Source organism: Galeopterus variegatus, unplaced genomic scaffold (assembly GCF_000696425.1).
Source record: "Galeopterus variegatus unplaced genomic scaffold, G_variegatus-3.0.2 Scaffold956, whole genome shotgun sequence".
NCBI classification, from domain to species: Eukaryota; Metazoa; Chordata; class Mammalia; order Dermoptera; family Cynocephalidae; genus Galeopterus; species Galeopterus variegatus.
This window is the reverse complement of record NW_007727067.1, coordinates 115121-137989: the sequence shown is the minus strand read 5'-3', so window position 1 is coordinate 137989 and position 22869 is coordinate 115121. Positions and strand designations below refer to the sequence as shown.

The 22869-nt window shown below is 42.6% G+C and overlaps 1 protein-coding gene across 1 annotated transcript; it reads left to right on the top strand.

The window, feature by feature from the left end:
- Positions 1-8734: 8734 nt before the first annotated feature.
- On the top strand, positions 8735-22502 carry LOC103591284 (dynein heavy chain domain-containing protein 1-like). The gene is made up of 7 exons (XM_008573708.1): positions 8735-8747; positions 9513-9634; positions 10419-11287; positions 14280-14453; positions 20099-20302; positions 20381-20491; positions 22304-22502. The coding sequence occupies exons 1-7, from the start codon at positions 8735-8737 to the stop codon at positions 22500-22502; spliced, it is 1692 nt and encodes a 563-aa protein (XP_008571930.1).
- Positions 22503-22869: the final 367 nt, after the last annotated feature.

The window sequence follows — 22869 nt, the reverse complement described above, 5'->3', positions numbered from 1 at the left end:
TTGGTGTTCCTGTCATTGTGGCTTCAGAATTTAACTGCCTGCTCCGTTGCAAAGTCTCATTCTTTTGAGGCTATTCATCTATACAACCCTCTTTTATTATTTGTCCTATCAACCATATTAACTACTATCCTACTTTCCTCTGAATAGCTAGCCTTTGATCTTCCTATCTCTGGATAGCTAGCCTGTGATCTTCTTTTAATGTTTACATGGGCAGTCCATTCGATATTTTGATCTCTTGGTTTCTTGATCCAGTCTCCAATGATTTCTATTCTGTCGTAGCTGCCTACTCCTTTAGTTATATCCTGACTATTGTCATCACTGTAAACAGCTCCATCTTCAAACACTATTACTTGCATCTTATTCATTGACCATATTCCTTCCATTTTGTTTTTTGAGCTATTCCCTCTACTATCATTCTTTGATTTCACTGTAGTATTCAGGTCACTTCTGCCTTCTCTCCATTAGCAACTTCCTTCTTTAGATTCCTGTCCAGCTTAATCTCTAGTGATTTTCTTGGAACAGGCTAAATTTCCTTTCCTTTTATCTCTTTTTTGGACCCTTAAATAAAATAAAATATTTGTCTTTGCCTGCATTTGAACAGCTAAATGCCACCCAAGTGCTGTATAAAGATATAGCATATTTATACTGCTATGAATCCATGGTTACCAACTTCCAATGGAATCTCTACCCCTGTAACTTCACTAGATTTTTCTAGTCATCTTTACTGCCCCCTGTAGTGACCATTTCAAACCAATATTCTTAAGCCTCTTATTCCCCACCACCACCACCACCGTTCTCTTCACTTTCTGCAGGTAATCCTATTTCTTACTTCATAGACAAAAAATAGAAGCTATCAGCTGGTAACTCCTTCAACATCCCATGACTTAAATTATTTACCCATGTACATCTGATCATTCTGTCCTCTTCCTCCTGTCTAAACAGAGCAAGCATCCCTCTCACCTAAGTCCAGTTCCTGTTTCTGAATCCTAGTCCTTCCCTCTTTGAGGATTTCTGATTTCCTCCCACTTTTCTAAATTCTTCTCATCAGTGTTTAAATATGCCTGTGACTCCCTTGTTATAACAAGCCACTCTGTACCTCATTTCCCCTCCAGTTACCATCCTATCTTTTCTATTTTACAGTTATACTTCTCAAAACAGTTGGATACTTTGGCCCTCTTCATCTTACAAGTCACTTCTCCATTCCCGTTCCTCAATCCAGTCTGTTTTGATTTCTACAACCCTTATTCTATTGAAACTGTTCTTACTAAGGTCATCTTGGGGGTGACTTTCATATCCCTCAATCCAGTGGTTATTTCCTAGTCCTGAGCTTACTTCACTTTTCAGTAGCATTTGGTACCGTTTTCTAGTTTCTCATCACTCACACTCTTCCATTGGTCTGTGATTCCACTGTTACAATTTTACTGCCTCTTTGACCACAGATTCTTAGCCTCCATTGCAGGTTCATCCTCCTCCCAGCCTTTAAATCTAAAAGTTTCTCTAGGTCTTATTCTTTCTCAGTCTAATTTTTCTAGGACAGTTTCATCCCCACTCTGAGATTTAGTTACTGATCACTTCCAGTTCCTCCACGTTACTTGACGTGTCCACTTAGGTGTCTCAAAAACATCCCAAACTCAGGGCCGGCCCGTGGCTCACTCGGGAGAGTGCGGTGCTGATAACACCAAGGCCACGGGTTCGGATCCTATATACGGATGGCCGGTTAGCTCACTGGGTGAGCGTGGTGCTGATAGCACCAAGTCAAGGGTTAAGATCCCCTTACCGGACATCTTAAAAAAAAAAAAAAAAAATCCCAAACTCAACATGTTTCCTCATAAACTTTCCTCCTGTGCTTGGTACTTATCCAGTTGCAGAAGCTAGTAACATAGGCACATCCCTCTTTCTCATCCCCTCCCTTAACTACCAAATCCTATCAGTTTACATTTGTAAATATTCCTTGATTCTGTCTCTCTCCATCTTCACCATAATCTCCCACCACGATTATTGCGATTGCTTCTCCCATACCCACTTTTGTGTCCTTCAGCCAGAAAACAAACTGATGCTTAAAACTTTGTAATAGTTTCCCATTCTTCTTAGGATAAAAACAGATTCTAAACATGACATACAAGGCCCTGCATAATCCAGCCCCTGCCTACCTCCAGCTTTGTCTCACCAGTGACTTTCAAATCTGGACTGTCAATATTATTTGTTGAATTGACTTGAGTCACACTTCACTTTCTCCCTCTCTGTGCTCTTGCCACACTGGCCTTTCAATTTCCTCTAACCTGTCATGTACTTTTCCATCTCAGGGCCTTTGTACCTGCTGTTTCCTGGCTTGGCAGTGCTTTCCCCCTTTACCTGCTTAACTTTTACTCATTCTTGAGATCTTAGTTCAAATACTATTTCCTCAAAGAACTCTTCCCAGACTTCAGCTCCCATAACTCCTCATGCTTTTAGAACATAGCACTTTTAACAGTTTGTAATTATATACCTCATGAGAGCAGAGTCCATGTCTGTATTGGTCACCACCGTATCCTTATCACATCACCTGGCACATAATATGCACTCGACAAATATTTGTTGAATGAATATCTTTCAGTCTCCTCCCAGCTCAACTGACTATTAACAAAGAGAAAAGCCTTTTATCAGAAGAGACAGAAGTGAACCTGCGAATTAAACCTTTGACCTTTTACTAATGATTTAGAAATAATTTTCATCCAAAATCTCACTGAGCGATATCTTCTACCTTTAATATTCACACATCAGTCAATACCTGAAAGGCCCCATCTGCAGCAAATCACTATCATTCTAGTTTCCACTCGATTTTGAAGTCCTGTAGTTCTGCTTAAGTATCACTAGAACCCTTTCCTTTCCATTTTCATTATCATCACCTTAATCAGCCTTTCATCAGCTTACAGCAGCAGTCTCCTAATACCTTTTTTTTTCTAACAGCTTTTTGTCTTGAGTCTGGATTCTTTTTGATTAGTTAGGATTTAGCTCAGTTACATGTAACAAAGATTTATGAACTTTTATTTCTCTTTCAAGTAAAAATCTACTCCAAGCTTGTGTGGTGAGTCCACAGCCATCTGAGAATCAGGCTACTTAGCAGCCTTCTGATTGTAGTGTCTGGGGTGTGATCCGTGAACCAAGATGGAGCTTTCTTCATCACATAAACATTCCAAGGAGCAGGATGGGGCAGGGAGTGGTGGTGAAGGGACATGCCCTCCTTCCTTTAAGTACACGTACTGAAAATTGCACATCAGGTATTTGTCATGTGGCCAGATCGTGTTACAAGGGAGTCTGGGAAATGTCATCTTTATTCTTTCCAATCATTTGCCCAACTAAAAATTGGGGGTTCTGTTACTAAGGAAGAAGAGGAGAATAGCTATTAGGAGATACCTACCAATCCATTTTTCCACACTAACAAAGAGTGATTGTTGTATAAATTAATCATGGTACTCATCTACTTAACACCTTCCATGACATCTCCTTAGCATCACAACTGAGGCCTTCTCTGATCAGGTCCCAGATGACCTCTCTAACCTCATCTTCAACCCTATTTCTTCAGTTTTCAATTCTCTTACCCTTGGTTATAAAAAAAGGATCACTTTATTTGTGGTGCTTGAACACATCATGCTAATTCTGGACTCTTTTTCTCCTTTTCTGGGTATGCCCCATTTATTCATATATTCACATATACCACAAATATTTGAGTGACTGCTTTTACCAACACTAGGATAAGCCCTGCAGATACAGAGGTGAGTGAGAGAGATGCTATCCTTGTTCTCAAGGAGCTTAACATAGATATGTGAAGATCACTATAGGACAAGTAACACAACTGTAATGAATTTTATAAAGAAGAAATGTCTGTTGGGACAGAAACGTACAGTCTAACAAAGTTTCCTTGTTTGTGTGATGAAAGAGAGCTTCCCTGAGGCAGTGATTTTGAAGCTGAGATCCAGAGAATGAATTAGAATTAACCAGACAAAAGACAGGGGGAAGAGCTGCCCTTCTTTCCCTTCATGTCTTTGCTCAGATATCACCTTTTTATATAGGTTTACTCTGATTATCCTATTTAAAATTGCAACCTATGCTCCCTTCAGACATTCCCAATCCACCTTATTCTGCTTTTTTTTCCCCATAGCATTTATCACTTCTCACATGCTGTATATAGTGTAATCATTTTGTTTATTGTTTGTCATCTGTCTCCCCTGCTGGAATGTAAGCTTTATAAATCAGGAATTTTGGGGACCGGCCTGTGTCTCACTTGGGAGAGTGTGGTGCTAATAACACCAAAGGCACAAGTTCGGATCCCATATAGGGATGGCCGGTTTGCTCACTGGGTGAGCGTGGTGCTGACTACACCAAGGGTTAAGATCCCCTTACCAGTCATCTTTTTAAATAAATAAACCAGGAATTTTTGTCATTGTTGTTGTTTTGTACACTGATGTAACCAAACACGTAAAACAGTTCCTGACACAGTTGATGCTCAATAAATATTTGTTGAATGGAAGGAGGCAAGAAAGAATGGTCCCAGAGCAAAGGTACAGAGCTTGGCTTTAGAGAGAGGAGGAGTGCTTCTAATTGGTAACAGGAAGGAGGGAGAGCAGATCTAAGTAGTTGTTTGATTTGGTATTGGGGAATTGAGAAAGATGGTTAGTTTTTTGTGTCAACTTGGCTGGGCTATAAGTACTCAGTTATTTAATCAAACAGTAATCTAGGTGTTTCTGTGAAGGTATTTTTATAGATGTGGTTAACATCTATGCTTAGTTTAAATAAAGGAGATTATCCTTGAAAATGTGGGTCAGCCTCATCCAATCAGTTGAAGGCCTTAAGTGCAAGACTAAAGTTTCCCAGAGAAGAAGAAATTCTGCCTCAGACTGCAGCATAAGGGCCGGCCCATGGCTCACTCAGGAGAGTGTGGTGCTGAGAACACCAGGACCCCGGGTTCAGATCCTATATAGGGATGGCCGGTTGGCTCACTGGTTGAGCATGGTGCTGACAACACCAAGCTAAAGTTTGAGATCCCCTTACCGGTCATCTTTAAAAAAAAAAAAAAAAAAAAAAAAAAAAAAAGACTGCAGCATTAACTTCTGCTTGAATTTCCAGCATGCTGGCCTACCCTACAGATTTTGGATTTTCCAGTCCCCATGATCAGGTGAGCTAATTCCTTTAAATAAATCTCTTCATACACACACATGCACACACACACATATCTTATTGGTTCTGTTTCTCTGGAGAACCCTGATTGATACAGCATCTTTTTTCTTTTAATAGGAGGTGAAATCATCATCTGAGAATAAAGCAGAAGAAAATAGAAGATAAGAGAGTATAAGAGGTTTGAAATAGTCTTTGCACAGAATGGAAGAATGAACTGACAAAAGACACACAATTAGATTTGTAGGCAGTGTTGAGGGCTCAGCAGAGGTTACTGAACAGAATTCCCTTCTGTCTAGGAAGGGTTGTCCATGCCTTTATTCATGCCCTACCCGAACCCTATTATGTCTTGCTCACCATTATGTCAAAATGAACAACAACCAAACATATATCTGCTATATCAAGTGCCTATTATCTACCAGGCTCTAAGTATTTTATGTACATTAATTCATTTAATCCTCACAATAACACTGCAAGGTAGATACTATTATTATCTTCATTTTCAAAAAATTAAACTGAGGTAAAATATCCCATGACTAGTAAGTGGTGAAGTCAAGATTTCAGTTCAGGCAGTCTGACTCCAGAGCCTATCTTCTTACTCACTAATGAAGGTCATTATACATTTATGCATCTTTTTTCACAGGTATTTTCTGGTCACCTACTCATGGTGCACTAGGCACTGGGAGTAGATCAGGGAGCAATCAGGTTCTCTGCCACCATGCTGCTTATATTTCTAGTCAGGGGAAATAGACAATAAGAAAATAAGCAAATAAAAATTTATATGAAATAGGGCCAGCCCGTGGGTCACTCGGGAGAGTGTGGTGCTGATAACACCAAGGCCATGCGTTCGGATCCTATATAGGGATGGCTGGTTCACTCACTGGCTGAGCATGGTGCAGACCACACCAAGTCAAGGGTTAAGATCCCCTTACCGGTCATCTTTAAAAAAAAAAAAATTATATGAAATGATAAGTACTATGGAGAAAAATAATTCAGGGTAAGGAGGATAAGGATGTTGGGGAGAGTGTTGCCATTTTCTGTTTGGGGGTTAGGGAAGAATTCACTAATAAAGTGGTATTTGAGCAGACACTTGAGATGAGGGAGTGAGCCTCAAGGGCACCTGGAAGAAGAGCGTTCATCCTTCCATTCAAGTAGTGGTATAAGCCACTAGTCGTCCCTCAGTATTCCTTGTTTCCTTCTTTCTTTTCTAATAGAACTCCTGAGTTTTATCTTGGCACATGACCACTAAAAATAAAGATTAGATTTTAGAGCTAGGTGTGGCCATGTGATTGAGTGATGTGTGCAGTTGCCAGGCTGTGCCTTTTGGTGGGGGAAGAGAGTAGAAGAGCAGCCGGCTGGTATGGAGATCTGAACCCTTGACCTTGGTTAACACCACGCTCTACCAACTGAGCTAACCAGCCAGCCCCAAGCTGTGCCCTTAAAGGGAATGCCCTGTCCTTTCTCTTTTCTTCCATCTCACTAATGGGGATAGGACCCAGTAGACACGGTGGTGAACACTCTTGGACTTTGAAGACAAGGACTACTTCCTTGTAGAAGGCAGAACAATTAAAAGGCTACCAGCTTAGCCCTGAAGTGCTTATACTTGGAAAGTTATGTGAGAGGAAAAAAATAAACTTCTATCATGTTTAATCCTTTGTATTTTGGGTGCTTTTATTATAGTATATGCATGATAGGCAGAATTTTAAGATGGTCTCTGAGATTTCCTGTCCCTTGGGACTGTGACTATGATAGATTTTACTTCTGTGATTAGGTTATATTACATAGCATAGTTGACTGTAAAAAAGTGAGATTATCTAGGTGGGCCTGACCTAAACATAGAAGCCCTTTAAAAGCAGGGAGTTTTCTTTGTCTAGGAGAAGACAGACGTCAGAGAAGAGGACATCAGAGAAATTTGAAACAGGAGAACAGTTTGAGGCACTGTTGCTGGTTGGAAGATGGAGGGATCATGCAGCAAGGAAGGCAGGTAGTCTCTTAAGACCTGAGAGTGACTCCCTGGCTGATGGCCTGAAAGGAGACAACTTCGTCGGTCCTATAACTGCAAAGAACTGAATCCTGCCAACAACAGTAATGAATTTAGAAGTGGATTTTCACCCCAGAGCCCTCAGATGAGAAATGATCCCAGCCTACACCTTGATTTCAGGCTTATGATACCCTGAGCAGAGAACCCAGCAAAGTCATGTTGGACATATCATCTACAGAACTATGAGATACTACATGGGTCTTGTTTTTAAGCTGCTTAGTTTATGGTAATGTGTTAGACAGCCACGGAAGACTTGTGTATTAGTGAGTGTTCCCCAAAGAAACTGAAGCAATAGGCTGAGAAGTCCCACGGTCTGCTGTCTGCAAGCTGGAGGACAAGGAAAGCTGGTGATATAATTCAATCTAAATCTGAAGGCCTGACAACCAGGAGTGCTGATGTCTGAGGGTAGGAGAAGATGGATGTCTTGGCCATCCTTCCTCTGCCTTTTTGTTCTATTCAGGCAACAGATGGTGCCAACCCATATTGGTGAGGGTGATCTTTGCTTAGTCTACCTATTCAAGTGCTAATCTCTTCCAGAATTACCCTCACAGACACTCTCAGAAATAATGTTTTACCAGCTATCTGAGCATCCCTTAGCCCAGTCAAGTTGACCCATAATATTAACCATCAAAATTTGTTTATGTCCTAACTGATACTCAAGCATAAAGCACAGTACATAGACTCTGAGATAGGAGTATGCTTGGTGTGATCCATACACAACAGGAGTAGAGGGAATATGGAGAGAGAAGGCAACAGCCATCAGATAGCAATTTGTAGACATTGGTAGTGTTACTGAACCCAAGTCCAACTGCCTGCTGCCAAACAGAAACAACTGACTCAAAGTCAGATGCTGGTGAGAAAGGAATCTCTTCAGACCTGAATAAATCTGCCTTTCCTTTTCACCAGCATTTGACTTTCAAGTCCTTTGTTTCTGTTTGGTGATAGGCAGCTGGACTTGGGTTCAGTAACAGTACGACTTTGGCTTTAACCTGAGGGAATGAGATGATAAAGTGTTAGTGAGCTTTGAGCAGAAGAGTGATAGGATCTACCTACATTTTTTTTTATATCTTTATTTATTTATTTAATTTTATTTTGTCAATATACAATGTGGTTGATTATTGTGGCCCATTGCCAAAACCTCCCTCCCTGCTCCCTCTCCCCCCTCCCACCCAACAATGTCCTTTCTGTTTGCTTGTCATGTCAACTTCAAGGAATTGTAATTGTTCTGTCTTCTTCTCCCCCCCAGTTTTTTTTTTTTTTTTTTTTGTGTGTGTGTGTGTGTGAATTTATTTATTTATTTTTAGCTCCCACCAATAAGTGAGAACATGTGATATTTCTCTTTCTGTGCCTGACTTGTTTCACTTAATATAATTCTCTCAAGGTCCATCCATGTTGTTGCAAATGGCAGTATTTCATTCTTTTTTATAGCTGAGTAGTATTCCATTGTGAGGATCTACCTACATTTGAAAAGGGTCATTAGCTTCTCTGAAAAGAATAGATTGGAGGGGCAAGGGTGGAAGCCAGGAGACCAGTTAGCGGGCCATGGAAAATTCAGGTGAGAAATGATAGCAGCTTTTATACCAAGGTTGTAGCACTTAAAGTGGTGAAAAATAGTTGGATTCCAGATATACTTTGAAGGTATAGCCAACAGAATTTCCTGGAGGATTAGTTATGGTGAGAGACAGAGAAGTCAAAAGTGACTACAAGGTTTTGGCCTGAGCAACTTGAAAAATGGACTTGCCACTTACTGAGATGGGAAAGACAGTGAAAGGAGCAGGTTTCTCTGGGGGAAGGGGTGGTTAGGAGTCTGGTTTTGGACATTTTAAGTTGTTAAATTTGAGATACTTATCAGCTATCCAAATAGGCATTTGGATTTACAAATCTGGATTTCAGAGGAGATGTGGGGCCGAATTTCTTTTTGTTTCAAATCATTCAGCTGAATTTTTAAAAATCATTCAATCTGCATTCTCCTCTCCTGCCCCCTCCGTAAACTAGATTTTGAGCTCCCTGACATCAAGGACTTTGTCTTATTTGGATTCTTTTGGAGAGATGGTGTGGCGTAGATCGATATGTTGTGGTGGGCAGGGAGTCCCAAAGGCATACCTCGTTGGGACCGGCACTAGCTTAGACACTCAGCGAATGGATAAACGGGCACATGGATTACACCTGTTCACGGCGCTCTCGGGATTGCTAGTCCCTTGAATCAACGTGTCACTTTTTTAGACCCAGCCTGGTCCTCTGCTAGTCCCCGTTCCAGGCTGTGGCAGCCTACGGCTTTGGCCTGGGTACCGCCCCTCCCGGCTGGGTCCCCGCCCTCTAGGCCCCGCCCACATTCGACCCTGGCCCCTCCTCTTTCTGGCTCTTGTCTGTATTCCCGGCTATGTCTCGGGCTTCCCGGGGTCCGGTAACCGTTCTAACAGCTGGGAACGGATGGAGCTGCAGGTGCGTCTTCAGGTCGGGATCCGCTTCCCTTGGTCCCCCAGGACAGGCTGTTTCTCCTACCCCAAAAAAGGCCCCCTTCCCCACGCTCCCACGGAGACCACCTCCTCCCCCGCCCGATCCTTTGTCCCTTCTTCCTCTCGGCTTCCACCTGCATCCTGACCAGGTAGTTCACTGTTCCTGCTCTTCGGCTTTCTGTCCTCTCGACCTCCTCAGCCTGTGAGCGAACAGGTCATGGGACTGAGGCTTTGCTGCCTCTGAGTGACGACCTGTTTTTTTCTCCCCTTAAGGCGATCGCCGGCCTCCACTTTGAGTGAAGGTTCCTTGCTGTGACCGAGATTCTCTGAGTGAGCCCTGTCGTGTCAGTTTGTGATTACTCGTGTGTGCCAGCTTCTCTGGGTGTGGGTGGTTTTAGGGTGATTAGGGTGAGCCTGTGCTTGAGACCCAAGTCTAAGTTCATGAACTTCTCCAGCAGGCACTGCCCAATGAAACCTCATCAGCAGATCTGGCTCTCTTCCTTTCCCTTGCCTCCAATACCCCTTAGGCCAGGTGAGGGGGACAGGGTACTGGGAGGTGGGAAAGAACTCTTGTGCTGGGAGGACTCCCACCTCTGACCTGGGCCTGCTTCTTGCCCTTCTTTGGGGAAGCTGTAAGGAGGGCATGAGGTTCTTAGGAAAGGCCCTCTACTGTTCTGGCTCTACCTTGCAGCTCCGTCCATTTCTCTGTCCCAGGTCCCCTCCTCCCCCTTCCTCTCCTTCCCCATTGACCCTGACCATCCCCTGCCCAGAACTTGAGGGTCTTCTCCTACCCCTCTTCTGGCCTGGCCCATGCAGGTGAGGCCCAGCATCCAGGAGCCTGGAACTGGCAATTGGAGCCTGAGTTGTGGGCAAGGTCACTTCGACAGCAGTTAAAAGCCCAGCTCCTCTCTGTTCCGGAGAAGAGGAGGGTATATTTGTCTCCTGATGAGGCATCATCTGATGCCCTTGAGTCTCAGCACTCCGTATGTGTCCTGGACAGCAAAGAACAGCCCTGGGCCTGTCAGAGGCAGTTCCGGAAGCCAGTGACTGAATCAGAGCAGCCCACAGTGCTGGAGCTACTGCTAGCTGAGCTCCAAACTCTGTTCTCAGCTGTACTGCAGGATGGCAGCCCTTCAGCTTGGCGCTACCTGCATGCAGTACTGGGTCTGCTGCCTCCATATCGTGAGTTGCTAGTCGGTCATCTTGATTTGCTACCCTTCCTGGAGAAGCTGTACTGCTGGGCACCTTGGGTCCAATCCCAGCTCCAGCTGGACCTGCTAGATGCCATAGACCAGGCCTTTCCTCCAGACAGCTCTTTGTTAGACAGTGCCTCTCATGCTGATTGCCATACCCAGAAGCACAGGTTCCATCGTGGGCCCTCATGCCCAGCCTGCCCTTTTGTGCAGGCCCGGTGGGGTGGGCAGCAAGTAAAGGAGGAGTTGGCCACATGGCTGCGACCATTGACACTGCCTGAGTTACAGCGCTGCCTGGGCATTGTTGGAGCTGAGGTGGCCCTAGAAGAGTCCTGGTGGCTGGATGGCCTTAGTCTCCTGCCCTTGGCACTGGCGACGGACATCCCTGTACGGTATGAAAGTAGTGACAATGCAGAGGAGGAAGCTGTTGGAAGAAGAGAGACTAGGTAAGTGAGGGACCCAGTGTGTGACTAAGAGCAGAGGAGAAAAATAAACCAGTTTATGGGTACCTCCAGGGCCTCTTGGATGTCTAGAGCCAGCTCTCTATTGATCTGAGGGATTAGCCTGATCCCAAGCCAAGCTGGTGTGAGACTGCTTTCCTCTTCCTTTTTGTCTGCAAAATAAACCCAATGATCTTAGTGTTAATCCCCATAGGGAAATGCAGAAATTAATGAAAATCAGAAATCAGCCATGAGGAAGCCAAAGCTTCAGAAAACAGCTTGACTTTCCAGAATTTCCAGATTTCTTTCTCAGACTGTGCCAGAGGCCTCCTTAGTTCTTTTTCTCATCCACTCATAATCACTGAGCCTTGCCTCTGGGCCTACCTTGTGCTGGATCATGGATGCTGGATATAGGGTCCTTCCCTGAGGATACACCTGGGGAGTGCTTGTCTGAGTGGCCTTTCTAAACATGTGTATGTGAGCTAAACCAGCTCCAAAGCAGAGCAGAAATGGCAGCACTACTGGACAGGATTTCATCCTGACCCTTTCAGAGGTTTCTTCCTGCTCTGCCCATGTGAGCACTCTGGTCCCTTGAGTGAGGATTCTTTCAAAATCTGACTATTAGAGCTCTCTTCAGGATTTCTGAATGCCTATGGAGACCTCCTCTTTGAGAGTTCTTTAACTTTATTCTTGGAATTTCTCCCAATCCTCAGACTTGATTTTCTAGGTGCTTTGCAGCTTGTCTGTGACATATTTCAGAGTCTGGGAAGAAAGCTCGTCTTACCTTTACTCAAGCTTAGCTTCCCTGATAGCTCAAACAGACTTTTTTGCTTTTTCAAAGAACTGTCCTGTGCCCTGAGTACAGTTTCCTTTCCTGGGGGAACTTAATTGAGATGTTGGGAAGGGGTTACATTATCTGCCCTCTCTTTGAACATGGCAGTAAACCTCTGAGGTCTAGCTAATATGGTTTAATTTGCATTAAATTCTCCAAGACTGGCTTTCCAGGCATTCATTTATTCAATAAGTATTATTGGATACCTATGTGTATTGGGAACTGCTAGATGCTGGGGATACAGGAGTAAACAAGAAAACCTGAATTATTTCCCTTGGGGTCTAACAACTTAGGGAGGTAGATGTAGATAAGTTGATACATGTAAAACAAGACTACAAATTGTAATAAGTGCTATAAAACAAAAGAATGCTGTCTCTCTCCCAGTTGTTCTCTGGACTCTGTGTGTGTGTGTACAGTTAGGGGAAAGCACATCAGAGGAGTCTGGGTCTAGATTAGGAGGTGAAATAAGAAGAGTTTCAAAGAGAAGTGCTAAATGTTACTGAAGCAAGTAAAAAGAATCTGAAAAATGTTCACTGGATATAGCAACAAGGAAGACATTAGTGAGAATGGTTTCAGAGGAGTTTGGCGGGGAGGAAGCCAGATTGTAGAGCATTCAGGAGTGAAGGGGAGATGAAGTGGAAATCGCATTTTATTGTTTTTTTCATGATGCTTGGCTTGAAAGTGAGTGAGAGATAGTAGGACAGAGCTTGAAAGAATTTTGGTGTCTAGGTAGGACTTTTTTTTTCAAGATAGATGTTTAAAGCCCTTAAGACAGTGCTTGAGGAGTAGGTGCTCAATAAATATTTGTAGACTTAATAAATAGGTTAAGGAAAGAAGAAGAGGAGATTTAAAATGCATCATAGAGAGGGGGGATAAGGGGTCCAGAGCACAGATGGAGGAAATAGGCTTGCAGAGAAAAAAGGACACCCCTTCCTTTCAAGTTGGGGGACAGATAAGTATGTGGAAAAGTAACTAAAGTTGAGGGAGTTGGCTCATGGCTGAGAACCTCCATTTTCTCCAGGCTGGGAAGGAGGCAGAGGATAGGATGGAACAGGTGGGCTTTGGAGGGTTGGACCTGGGGTTAGGTATAGCAGCTTGAGGGATCTGAAAGAGGTAGCTGCCTGAGGACTTTATACTAAGATAGCAGAGCAGAAGGAACCTACAGTTGAGATTGGACACCAGAGATCTACAGAGGGATATATTCTTGGTTCTGTATCTTATAAATCTACTATATCATGTGGGACTTTAACTGCTGAGGAAATGAACCTTTAATAGCTGTTATGCCATTTAAGATGTTCTGATCCAAAATCTAGGTCATAAACCCTATTGCTGATATGATCTCTAGATAGGATTGTACTGTTATCCCTGGGGTAACTTGTTTTTCAAAGTTTGGGACAATTAATTATACTAGAATACTTTGACTGGTTGAGTCTAAGTTAAATAATTCCAGGGGGGGGTGGGTTGTGTGTTCTCTGAGATCACCCAAATCAAAATTATTAGTCCAGGTAATTAACTTTTGGGTTCTTGGATAATTAATTTTTATGCCAATTTTGTTGACGGTATGGTAGAAGGGTAAGAAGATGAGAGTATTGGTGCATCTTGAGGGGGGATGCACCACTGGATCCTGGCTGGAAAGGAAAGGATATGAAGCTGGAGGTTGGGTGACAATGGAGGAAGAGTAGGAAAGAGTAACAGGCATGGAGATCATGCAGGGTTGGGAAGCAGGTATAATGAGAGCACAGATAGGAGATCAGATCTAGAGTGGTAGGAAGGCTGACAGAAATCCAGGACTGTGGGCTTACAGAGATATGAGTTGGGAAAACAAAGTGTTTTCATTATTCATACACAGTATTACAAAATACAGGCTTCCTAATGATCATAGTCAATACAGAATGAATATTCATTTATCAGAAAGGGAGGAGTTGTTCATGCACACGTGTCCAAATGAATATAGTTGCCTGACTGTGTTGTATGATGGACCGTATTTGCTCAGTATGTGGCATATTTGAAGAGAGTAGGTGGTAGACACACTCTGATGATGCCAGGTCAGTTCCCCTCAGGCACCAGATCTAGCTCCTTTTTTCACTGGCTAACAGTGGAAAGGCCCACCTTTAGGTACCTGACCTTTTTGTCCTGCCTTTTTTCTCCTTGTTTTTTGTCATACAGGTTTCACCTTGACTATGAAGTTCCTGGGAAGAAAGCCTTCCAAAAGAGAGACACTGGCTTCTTACCTGAGACATCCTTCCTTGGTAGTCAGGTGGTGAATCTTCTGAAGACAGAGAAATACCTGAAGAAGATCCACTTTCTCTATCTCAATGTAGCTCCCAACAGGTACTTTAGGTAAGAGCCTATGTTCAGACCCTTTTTACTTCTCCCACTGCCTGATTTCCTCCCATGCTATTTTTCCCTTCCTCTTTCATCCCATGCCCACTCCTTTCCCCTGTCCTTTTTCCACACACTCCTCTGTCTCCCAGTTTCTCTTCTTCTTCCCTTCTTCTCAGCTTTCTTCTCTTAACTCTCTATCTCCTTTTTGCTTCCCTTTGCTCTCACAGCCTTTTGTCTTAGTCATCCTTTTCTCACTTTTTACTCTTTCTTCTTTATTATATCTTAGAATAATAGAAACATTTGGTTGTAGCTTCAGAAGTGAATTTAATGGGCATCTCTTCCAACTCCAGTGCAAGAATCAGGTGTCAGTTTAAATCTTTACAGTGTCAAGGAAGCTTTGTTTTCCCGAAGGCATCTTGTTCCTTAGACTGAATCAAAATCTGCTTTCTTTTAATTTCTACCTCCTGGTCCTAGTTTTATCTCTGGGGCTATAAAAACAAGTCTCCTCCTTCCACATGACTCAAGAGACATCTATTCACTTTCTCCCATTAAATCTAAATCTTACCTATTTTTAAAAGCCCTGTTCAAGTCCCATCTTTTCCCAGAAATCATAGTAATAATTATCATTATTAAAACTTTTCTATCTATCAGGTATTGTGCTAGTAAGAAAATGAGATGTGTTATTTAATCCTACCTACCAGGAAGGTGCTATTATTATATTCACATATGAGATCAATAGACTGATGCACAGAGAGATTAGGTAACTTGTCCAAAATCACATAGTAAGTGGTGGAAACAGGACTTAAACCTAGGACTGTCTTAACTCAAAAGTTCATGCACTTAAGCAGTATCTGATACAGCCTCCCAGAGAGCCTTATTTCCTGCATGTACTTATCTCTCTCTCCTGAACTTATGTAGTACTAATGATCTGTATCATTCATTCATTTACTGATCAATTCACTTAACAAATGTTCACTGAGAGCTTCATGCCAGTTATTAAATGATTGTATCTTGGCTGTAATTACACTCTTCTCTCTTTCCTTACTGATACCAGGGCTGGGACTCCGCAAACTTCATTTCTCCTTTTTCAGCTGGCCTCCTATTAGGTATGATTAGTAGGGGGTACCGGAAGGAGACTGGACAGCAGGACAAGAGGAGAAGGGATTTGCTCCTTCCTTTGCTTGCTCTTCCTGTCATTGTTGCCCTAGCAATGATCCTTCACCCTGGCAGCAGCAGGCACTTTCTCAAGCAGCCTTTTCACAACCCTGAGAAGTATGAACACCAGCTGGTGGCACCTTCTCATCACAGTCCTGAGCCTCAACTCTGCAAGGCCCCTCCTCCAAACTCTTTAGGTACTAATATCAGACAGGCAGCATCTCCTCCTTAGCAGTCTGAATTCCAACTCTGCAAGCCCCTGCTTCAAGCTCATAGCTTCTAATAACCCAAATCTTTTCCCTTTGTTCCTCTAGTTCTAGGGCTGGTATCTATTTCATACAGTTATTATCTTATATCTGTTTGGTAATATCCTTGGCTTTGAACAGTTCTGAGCTCTATGCTAATGGGAAATAGGATACAAGTAATGTACAACATGTAGTAGCATCACAAATTATCCCTTGTGGTTGAAAGTGATGAATCACCTACTAAAACCTAGTGGCTGCTACACTTGACCATCATGACTGTAATAATAGTAATGGTAGCAATGTGAGATGGAATGCCTACTGACCATAGTGGAGAAAGTAAAGGACAAGCTTAGGGCTTTAAACTATCCACATCAGTCATAATCAGAAAACCGTCAGAATCAAAGATAAGTGGCATATAAAGAGACAAGAAACCATGGGCAAAAGAGCTAAAAAAAAAAAGCAGTGAATAATTACTGGGCCAAGATCTGCCAAAGAAGGAAACCCAGTGGGGTGAGTTTAGCATTTTGGTGCTGCTTTTTCCCAAACAGAGGCACCTGTTGATTCCAGTAGAGGTAGTTGTCAATTTTACTATACATTCCTGAAAACCTGAGAAGAGGAGCCAAGCTTTCAACAGACTCAGGGAACTAAATGAGCAAAAAAAAGTTGCAGTTCAGGCCCCACACCAAGGATGGAGATGTATTTCTAGTTCAACTTTACTCCTATGTCGTAACCATTTAGGGTCCCAACCCAAAGCCCAGGGGATTTAATTTGTGATTTCTCCGATGTGTTCATACAGGTTCTGTTCATATTTTATCCAGGTATTTGGCCTAGTTTTTCTAGTTCTCAAGTGGGAATGTTGGTCCAAATTTCTAGTGCACCACCAGCAGAAGTAGAATCCTGTCATTTGCTGTTGCATTTTGTTCATTTATTTGTCATGTAACAGGGTTTTTTTAAAAAAATATATGTTTGAATGTATCAAATTTTTCTTGTATTTGTTCTAGATTTTGATTTACACTTAGAGAGGAATTTATTCCTTCACCTCCTTAGAGTCTTTGCTGAACTGTCCCTTCTCCATCCTTATTATCCCATTTAAAATTGCACTCCCTCCTTCCCTGGTATTGCCAATCTCCCCTTTTCTTCTCTTTTTTCCCCCCTTCCTACCATTTATTATGTTTATCATCTTTCTTCTCCAGTAGAATGAGAGCTCTACTGGGGCAAGGATTTTTGTTTTTTATGTTTAATGATGTATCCTCAGGGCTTGGAACAGTCTGGTCTAGAGTAGAAACTCAGTAATATTTGTTGAATGAATGAATGAATAGATAAATTATCCAGGTTAGGAACAGATTTAGAGGGGGTAGGTGATAAGTTTGTTATAGAACTTGCTGTGTTTCACGTGCATGCAAGACACAGAGTTTGAGATGTTTTGGAAACACTTTAATATATGGGTATGAGACTCAGGAAGATCTTGACTTGCCCCATTTACTACCTAGTATCCTTTAACCCTCCACTTCATTCTGAGCCCTTTGATGGAAAGGACTATGCAGTAGTTATCTTTATGCCCTCAGCTCTAACCTCAGTACTTGAACAGAGGGGAAAATTGATAAATGGTTTAACTAAGTTCCAAGAAGTCTGGGGGGACTGGATTTTTCTTGTACACTGCTGTATCCTCAGTGCCTAACACAATGCTTGGCCTTAATATACATTTGTAGAATAAGTGAATACCCCCCAGACGAGCAATGGCTATCGGGAGTGAGAATACTCCCTAACTCCTGGCCCTCTGCAGAAAGGGCAGCCTCCACTTGGTAGGTCGTAGAGAAAGGAGAGTTCCCTGGGGAGAGTCAGGGCTCAGTTAAGATAAGCATCTGCCCTATGGAAAGTTAAATGGACCATTGGTTAAGGGAAGGGGCTTGAGTCAGATAGATTTGGTTTTAAATCTTGTATTTTTTCATTAACTGCCTTGGGCAAAGTTTTAACTTCTCTTTGTTTCATATTTATCATCTGTAATTTGGGAACAATAGTGCTTGAGAAGGTCTAGTAACTTTGTCAGAAAAGAAATAAGGTTTTATATGACTGATGTAGTGAGTCAATTCTGATATCCATCTGTAGTGGATTGAATTATGTCCCCCAAAAACTCATTTGGGCTTGAATTGTGTCTCCCAAGTTTTATGTATTAGAAACTTATCCCCCACTGTGACTGTTAAGAGGGTGGGAAATCCTGTTATGGTAATTGAAAGGTGGAGCCTTTGGGGGCCGGCCCCTTGGCTCACTCAGCAGAGTGTGGTGCTGGTAACACCAAGGCCAGGGGTTTGGATCCCCTATAGGGATGGCTGATTAGCTCACTGGGTGAGCGTGGTGCTGACAACACCAAGTCAAGGGTTAAGATCCCCTTACCGGTCATCTTTTAAAAAATAAAATAAAATAAAATAAAAAGAAAGGTGGAGCCTTGAAGAGGTGATTGGATTGTAGAATTGTGCAGTAGTGAATGGACTAATCATGGTGGTCAGGGGTGTGGTTCTGAGGGCTTTAAAAGAAGAGGAGAGTCTGTCTCTTGCTCTCTCTCTCTCTGTTCCACCATCTTGCAATGTGAGGCCCCTGGGTCACTGTCACCACCACCAGGTGGACTTTGGACTTCCCAGCCTCAGAAACTGTAAGCAATAAATTTTGTTTTCTTTATAAATCGCCCAGTTCCGGGTATTTTGTCATAAGCAACAGAAATGGACCAATACACCATCTAAATGCTCTTAAGTCACTTGCTTAATAACGTATTCTAGAAAGCTGAGAGAGATAAGAGACAGAGGAGAGCCATTTTATCTCTTGGGCATTACAGAGCATAGGACGTAGGATACAGCTTTTAAAAGGCTTAAAAATGTATTTAATGCCTAAAAATATTACTGGCTCCAAGTTGTGAAAGCTGCAAAATAAAAATTAATAAGTGCTTTATTAAATGTACCCAGACATAGCATTATGCTAACTGGTCTACTACAACTAGATATAACTATTATATAGTGTTGGGAAAATGGAACAATTCGGTCAGGCTCCCCTTGCCTCAGAGCCGGTTCAGGGTGGTTCAGTAACATTGTGTGTGGGGGTGGAGTAAGTGCTCCTGCAAACTGGCGCCACTTTGGCTGGTGTTTACTGCCTTGGCCGCCGGCCCTGTGCAGCCATGTCTTTCCAGACCTGTGGCTTCCAAGGACCATGTGGCAGGTTGCCTAGCTTATAGATCTGCGTGAAGGGGTCTGGTGACCCAGCGTGGCACGTGAAGGGTTTGTGACCCAGTCTGTGAATGGGCTTGAGGGGTCTGCGAGCTCCAGACAGAGCCCTAACTCAACCATCAGCCCTGTCGGTGCAGGATTACCAGCAGGCAAAAGAGCCATGACAACTAGTGTGGTCGCCTAGCTTTACAATTGGCATCATGAACGAGATTAAGAGCTAGACAATTGGTGCTGTGAGCAGGATACTAGACATTAGCCTTAGCCATAGCTTCGCAGTAGCCAGACATATAGCTATCTATGAATTGCATTTAAGGTGAGACATAGGTGCATTTTCCTGAAGCAGGAGAACCCAAGGCCTATTAGGATTTTAAGATAGCTTGGGAGGTACTTGTCTGGTTCGTTAGGTTGCAATTTTCCTCTTTATTTGCCTGTTTCTAGTCTTCTAGTTTTCCCCTGCTTTTCCCCAATCTCAGTTACTCCAAACAGCATCCTCTGATTATCTTTGCATATTCTTTCAGTATGTAGGCATATATGTATTTTATCATTTCTAAGATAAGTATTTTTTTTCACATTTCACCATCTCTGAAATTGTGATGCATCTTACAAATTGATGGAGTATCGTATTGGAAGCATTTAATATCTTAGTGTTTCATATAATAATGCTACAACTTACAATTGATGGTGCCTTAGATTTGATGGGATGTAAGATATCTGGGTCTGGAGATAAGAATTTCTTGGAACGGACTAGGTGCCTTTTTCTCTTTTGTAATCTCTCTTTGGCTTAAGGGTTTTTTTGTTTGTTTTTGTTTTTGTTTTGACAACTGGCCAGTATGGGTATCTAAACACTTCACCTTGGTGTAGCTTCAGTTTTTTCTTAATATTTGTTCCATCTTTCTAGTTTGAAAATCATTCTGTTCTCTTCCCTTTCCTCCTACTTTCTTCTGCCTTCCTTCCTGCCTCTTTTTCATCTCCCCCATCGCTCTCTGGTCTCTTCTTGAAGTCTGCACAAGTTTCCAGGGCTCCCACTGACCAGAGCTCTTTTTCAAAGCCCCTACAGCCTGACAGTGGTGCCACCCAACAAGGTGAATCCTGAGCACTACATTTTTTCTCCCTTTGGGATCCTGCATATACATCCTGTGGAGGGCAGTGAGACGATGACACTAGGTACCTGGCACCGCCATTCTGTTCTCTGGGAACAGCTCCAGTTCATTCCATTCTTTAAGAATTGCCTCTTACGCAAGGCCTTGACCTGGTAGGTGATGATGGGTATGGGATTTGGGGGGAAATGGATGAGAGCACCAGCATATTGTCACTGACCTCTAATCCGTAGTTGGAAGAAGAATGTGAGATTGCAGGGACTGCGTCGCCTCCAGACTTTCCTAGAGAATCATCTGCTCTTGGCTGTGCCCCACTTTGGAGCTGGACTGCTCCATATTAGCAGGTGAGGTCTTAAAAACATAACTTCAATGTATCTTTAAAAGTTATTATTACAAAGGAGAATAACATGTACAATGTAGAAAATTTGGAAAATACAAAAACTCACAAAGGAAAAAAAAATCTAATCTCACCATCCATAACCACTATGAAGATTTTATTGCATATCATTCTAGTCTTTTTTTCTATCCTATATGCAAAATGTGATCATACCTTACATATTAAGTAACCAGGGTTTTTTTCTCTGAATCATATATTCTGAACATATCTCCATGTAATTACATATTCTTTTACATCATCTTGCCCCTGTTCACACAATTATTAAGTATAAAAATCTGGGGTTCTAACTCAGGTGTTTGAATCCAAACTCTACGTTTTCCATGATATTATTTAGATTCTTTTTTTTTGGGAAAAGGTTGAGTATTCCTATTTTTAGTACTTCCTTGCTTTCCTTGCAGGACTCTGTAGCTACTCCCAGATATATTCTGTGATTGGAGTTGCAAACTCAAATGTCTACAGGGCCTAAGCAGGAGGCATTGAAGGAAAGAAGTAAATTTGGTGTAAGACACTAGGGAGCATGGGAACTGCGTTCTGGAGATTGCATCTAAAGAGAATGGTCACTATTCACTTCCAACTAATTGTTGCCATTTAGGAATATAGATCCAGTGAGATCAACCACCTTATTTTACAGAATTTCCTGGAATTCCATATTTTGTTGTGAAATTTCTTAATTTTAACTGATTGGCTCAAAATTTTTATTGAAACACTGTGCTGGCCAACTTTTAGGTACATATTGAAAAACTTTTCAGTCTGAATTTGACCCATTGGTTACCAGTTTGCAACTTTGCTTCTGGGCAGTTTTTGTCCTTCACTGTAGCCTAGTCACTGTGGTGTAATTAAAAGCATAAGGGCTTGGGAGGCTGGACAGATCTGAATTTAGATCCTGAATACTAACAAAGGACTACTTTTCGAGCCTCAGTTTCTGATCTGCAAACTCAGATAAAGGTTTTTGCTACTTACCTATAATGAGAATTAAATGAGGTTGTGAATATAAAGTGCCATATTCAGTACCTCTTAGTAGACACTGAATAAATTACACCCATTATGATCATCCTGTCTGCTTATTGGGGAACTTTAATCTTTTTCAAGGATGTTTAGACATGTTGAGTTCTCTTGGGGGGACAGGGGTGTGGATAACAGAAGTGGTCTTCATGAGGGATGGTCAGTCCATAGAGAGAATTTGCAGTATCCCCCCCTTTTTTTTTTTTTTTAAAGATGACCGGTAAGGGGATCTTAACCCTTGACTTGGTGTTGTCAACACCATGCTCACCCAGTGAGCTAACCGGCCGTCCCTATATGGTATCCGAACCCGTGGCCTTAGTGTTATCAGCACCGCACTCACCCGAGTGAGCCACGGGCCGGCCCCAGTATCACCACCTTTGATTCTAAAACTCACCCGTCCTGTAGACTTTTAGGGCCCTCAGCTTCCCCTATTTTGAGGAAGAAACCTCTGCAGTCTTTCCTTCTAAGTCAGACCTTGGGACCTGTTTGATCCTCTTCCCTGGCAGAGAGTTCATTAGTATAAACATTTGCCCATACTCTGAGCTTTTCTCAAAGAATTTCTCATCCAACAACTTTCTGGGCTTGAACTCTTCCAAAGAACTCTTAAGAGGAAGCTGTCACTGTTGGCCACTGGTAATATTACAATCTTTGTAAACATTTGCTCAGTCTGTGGTGAGCTTGGCTGGGAAGAGGTCAAAGATGTCCAAGGAAGGAGGGCTGGGATATCAGCTCTGACTTGCTTAGCCCTTGATTCCAGGCTTCTGCAGGAGCTACACTCTGTGCCCTGGCTACCGCAGGAACCAGATAGGTGCTATGAGCTGCTGGACCTGCAGAAGGCTCTAGCCAAGGAGAAGTACAAGGCTCTACAGCTGCTCCATCGTTGCCTGAACCTCTGCACATCCATACTTCGACTGGTGAGAGATGATGGTTTATTGGGAACCTTTTCGAGAAGTTGAGCTCCCAGAGTTCCAGCCTCCTCTTGGTTATGTTCCCTCTGGGACCCCATGTGTGACCTGGACTCTGCTGTTAGATCAGAGCCATTGTCCTGCCCAGCAAAAGCAGTCTCTGCTCTGGGATTTATGTATCAGTAACAGGTGGGAAGAAGCTTGGTCTCAACCTTTTCCTAAGGGTTGGTTGGTCCTGGCCTAGGAACAAGGCAGAAAGAACGTAACAAGTATATTTTGTCAGTTGTTTGTGCTGGCATTAGGGAATTAGGGCATTAGGAAATTTGAGAACTGGAATCCCAATCTTTCATGCTGCTGGGCTTATCTATGAACCTATCTTGAACATTTTGTAGGCCACTGTGGCTGGTAGAAGCGTGCA

What these genes read in the sequence shown, in the direction of transcription:
- LOC103591284 (XM_008573708.1), top strand. An exon ending in GCTCCCAACAGGTACTTTAG is followed by an intron (nt 14,454 to 20,098) that starts GTAAGAGCCTAT and finishes TCTTTTTCAAAG; the next exon opens with CCCCTACAGCCTGACAGTGG. An exon ending in TTACGCAAGGCCTTGACCTG is followed by an intron (nt 20,303 to 20,380) that starts GTAGGTGATGAT and finishes TCTAATCCGTAG; the next exon opens with TTGGAAGAAGAATGTGAGAT.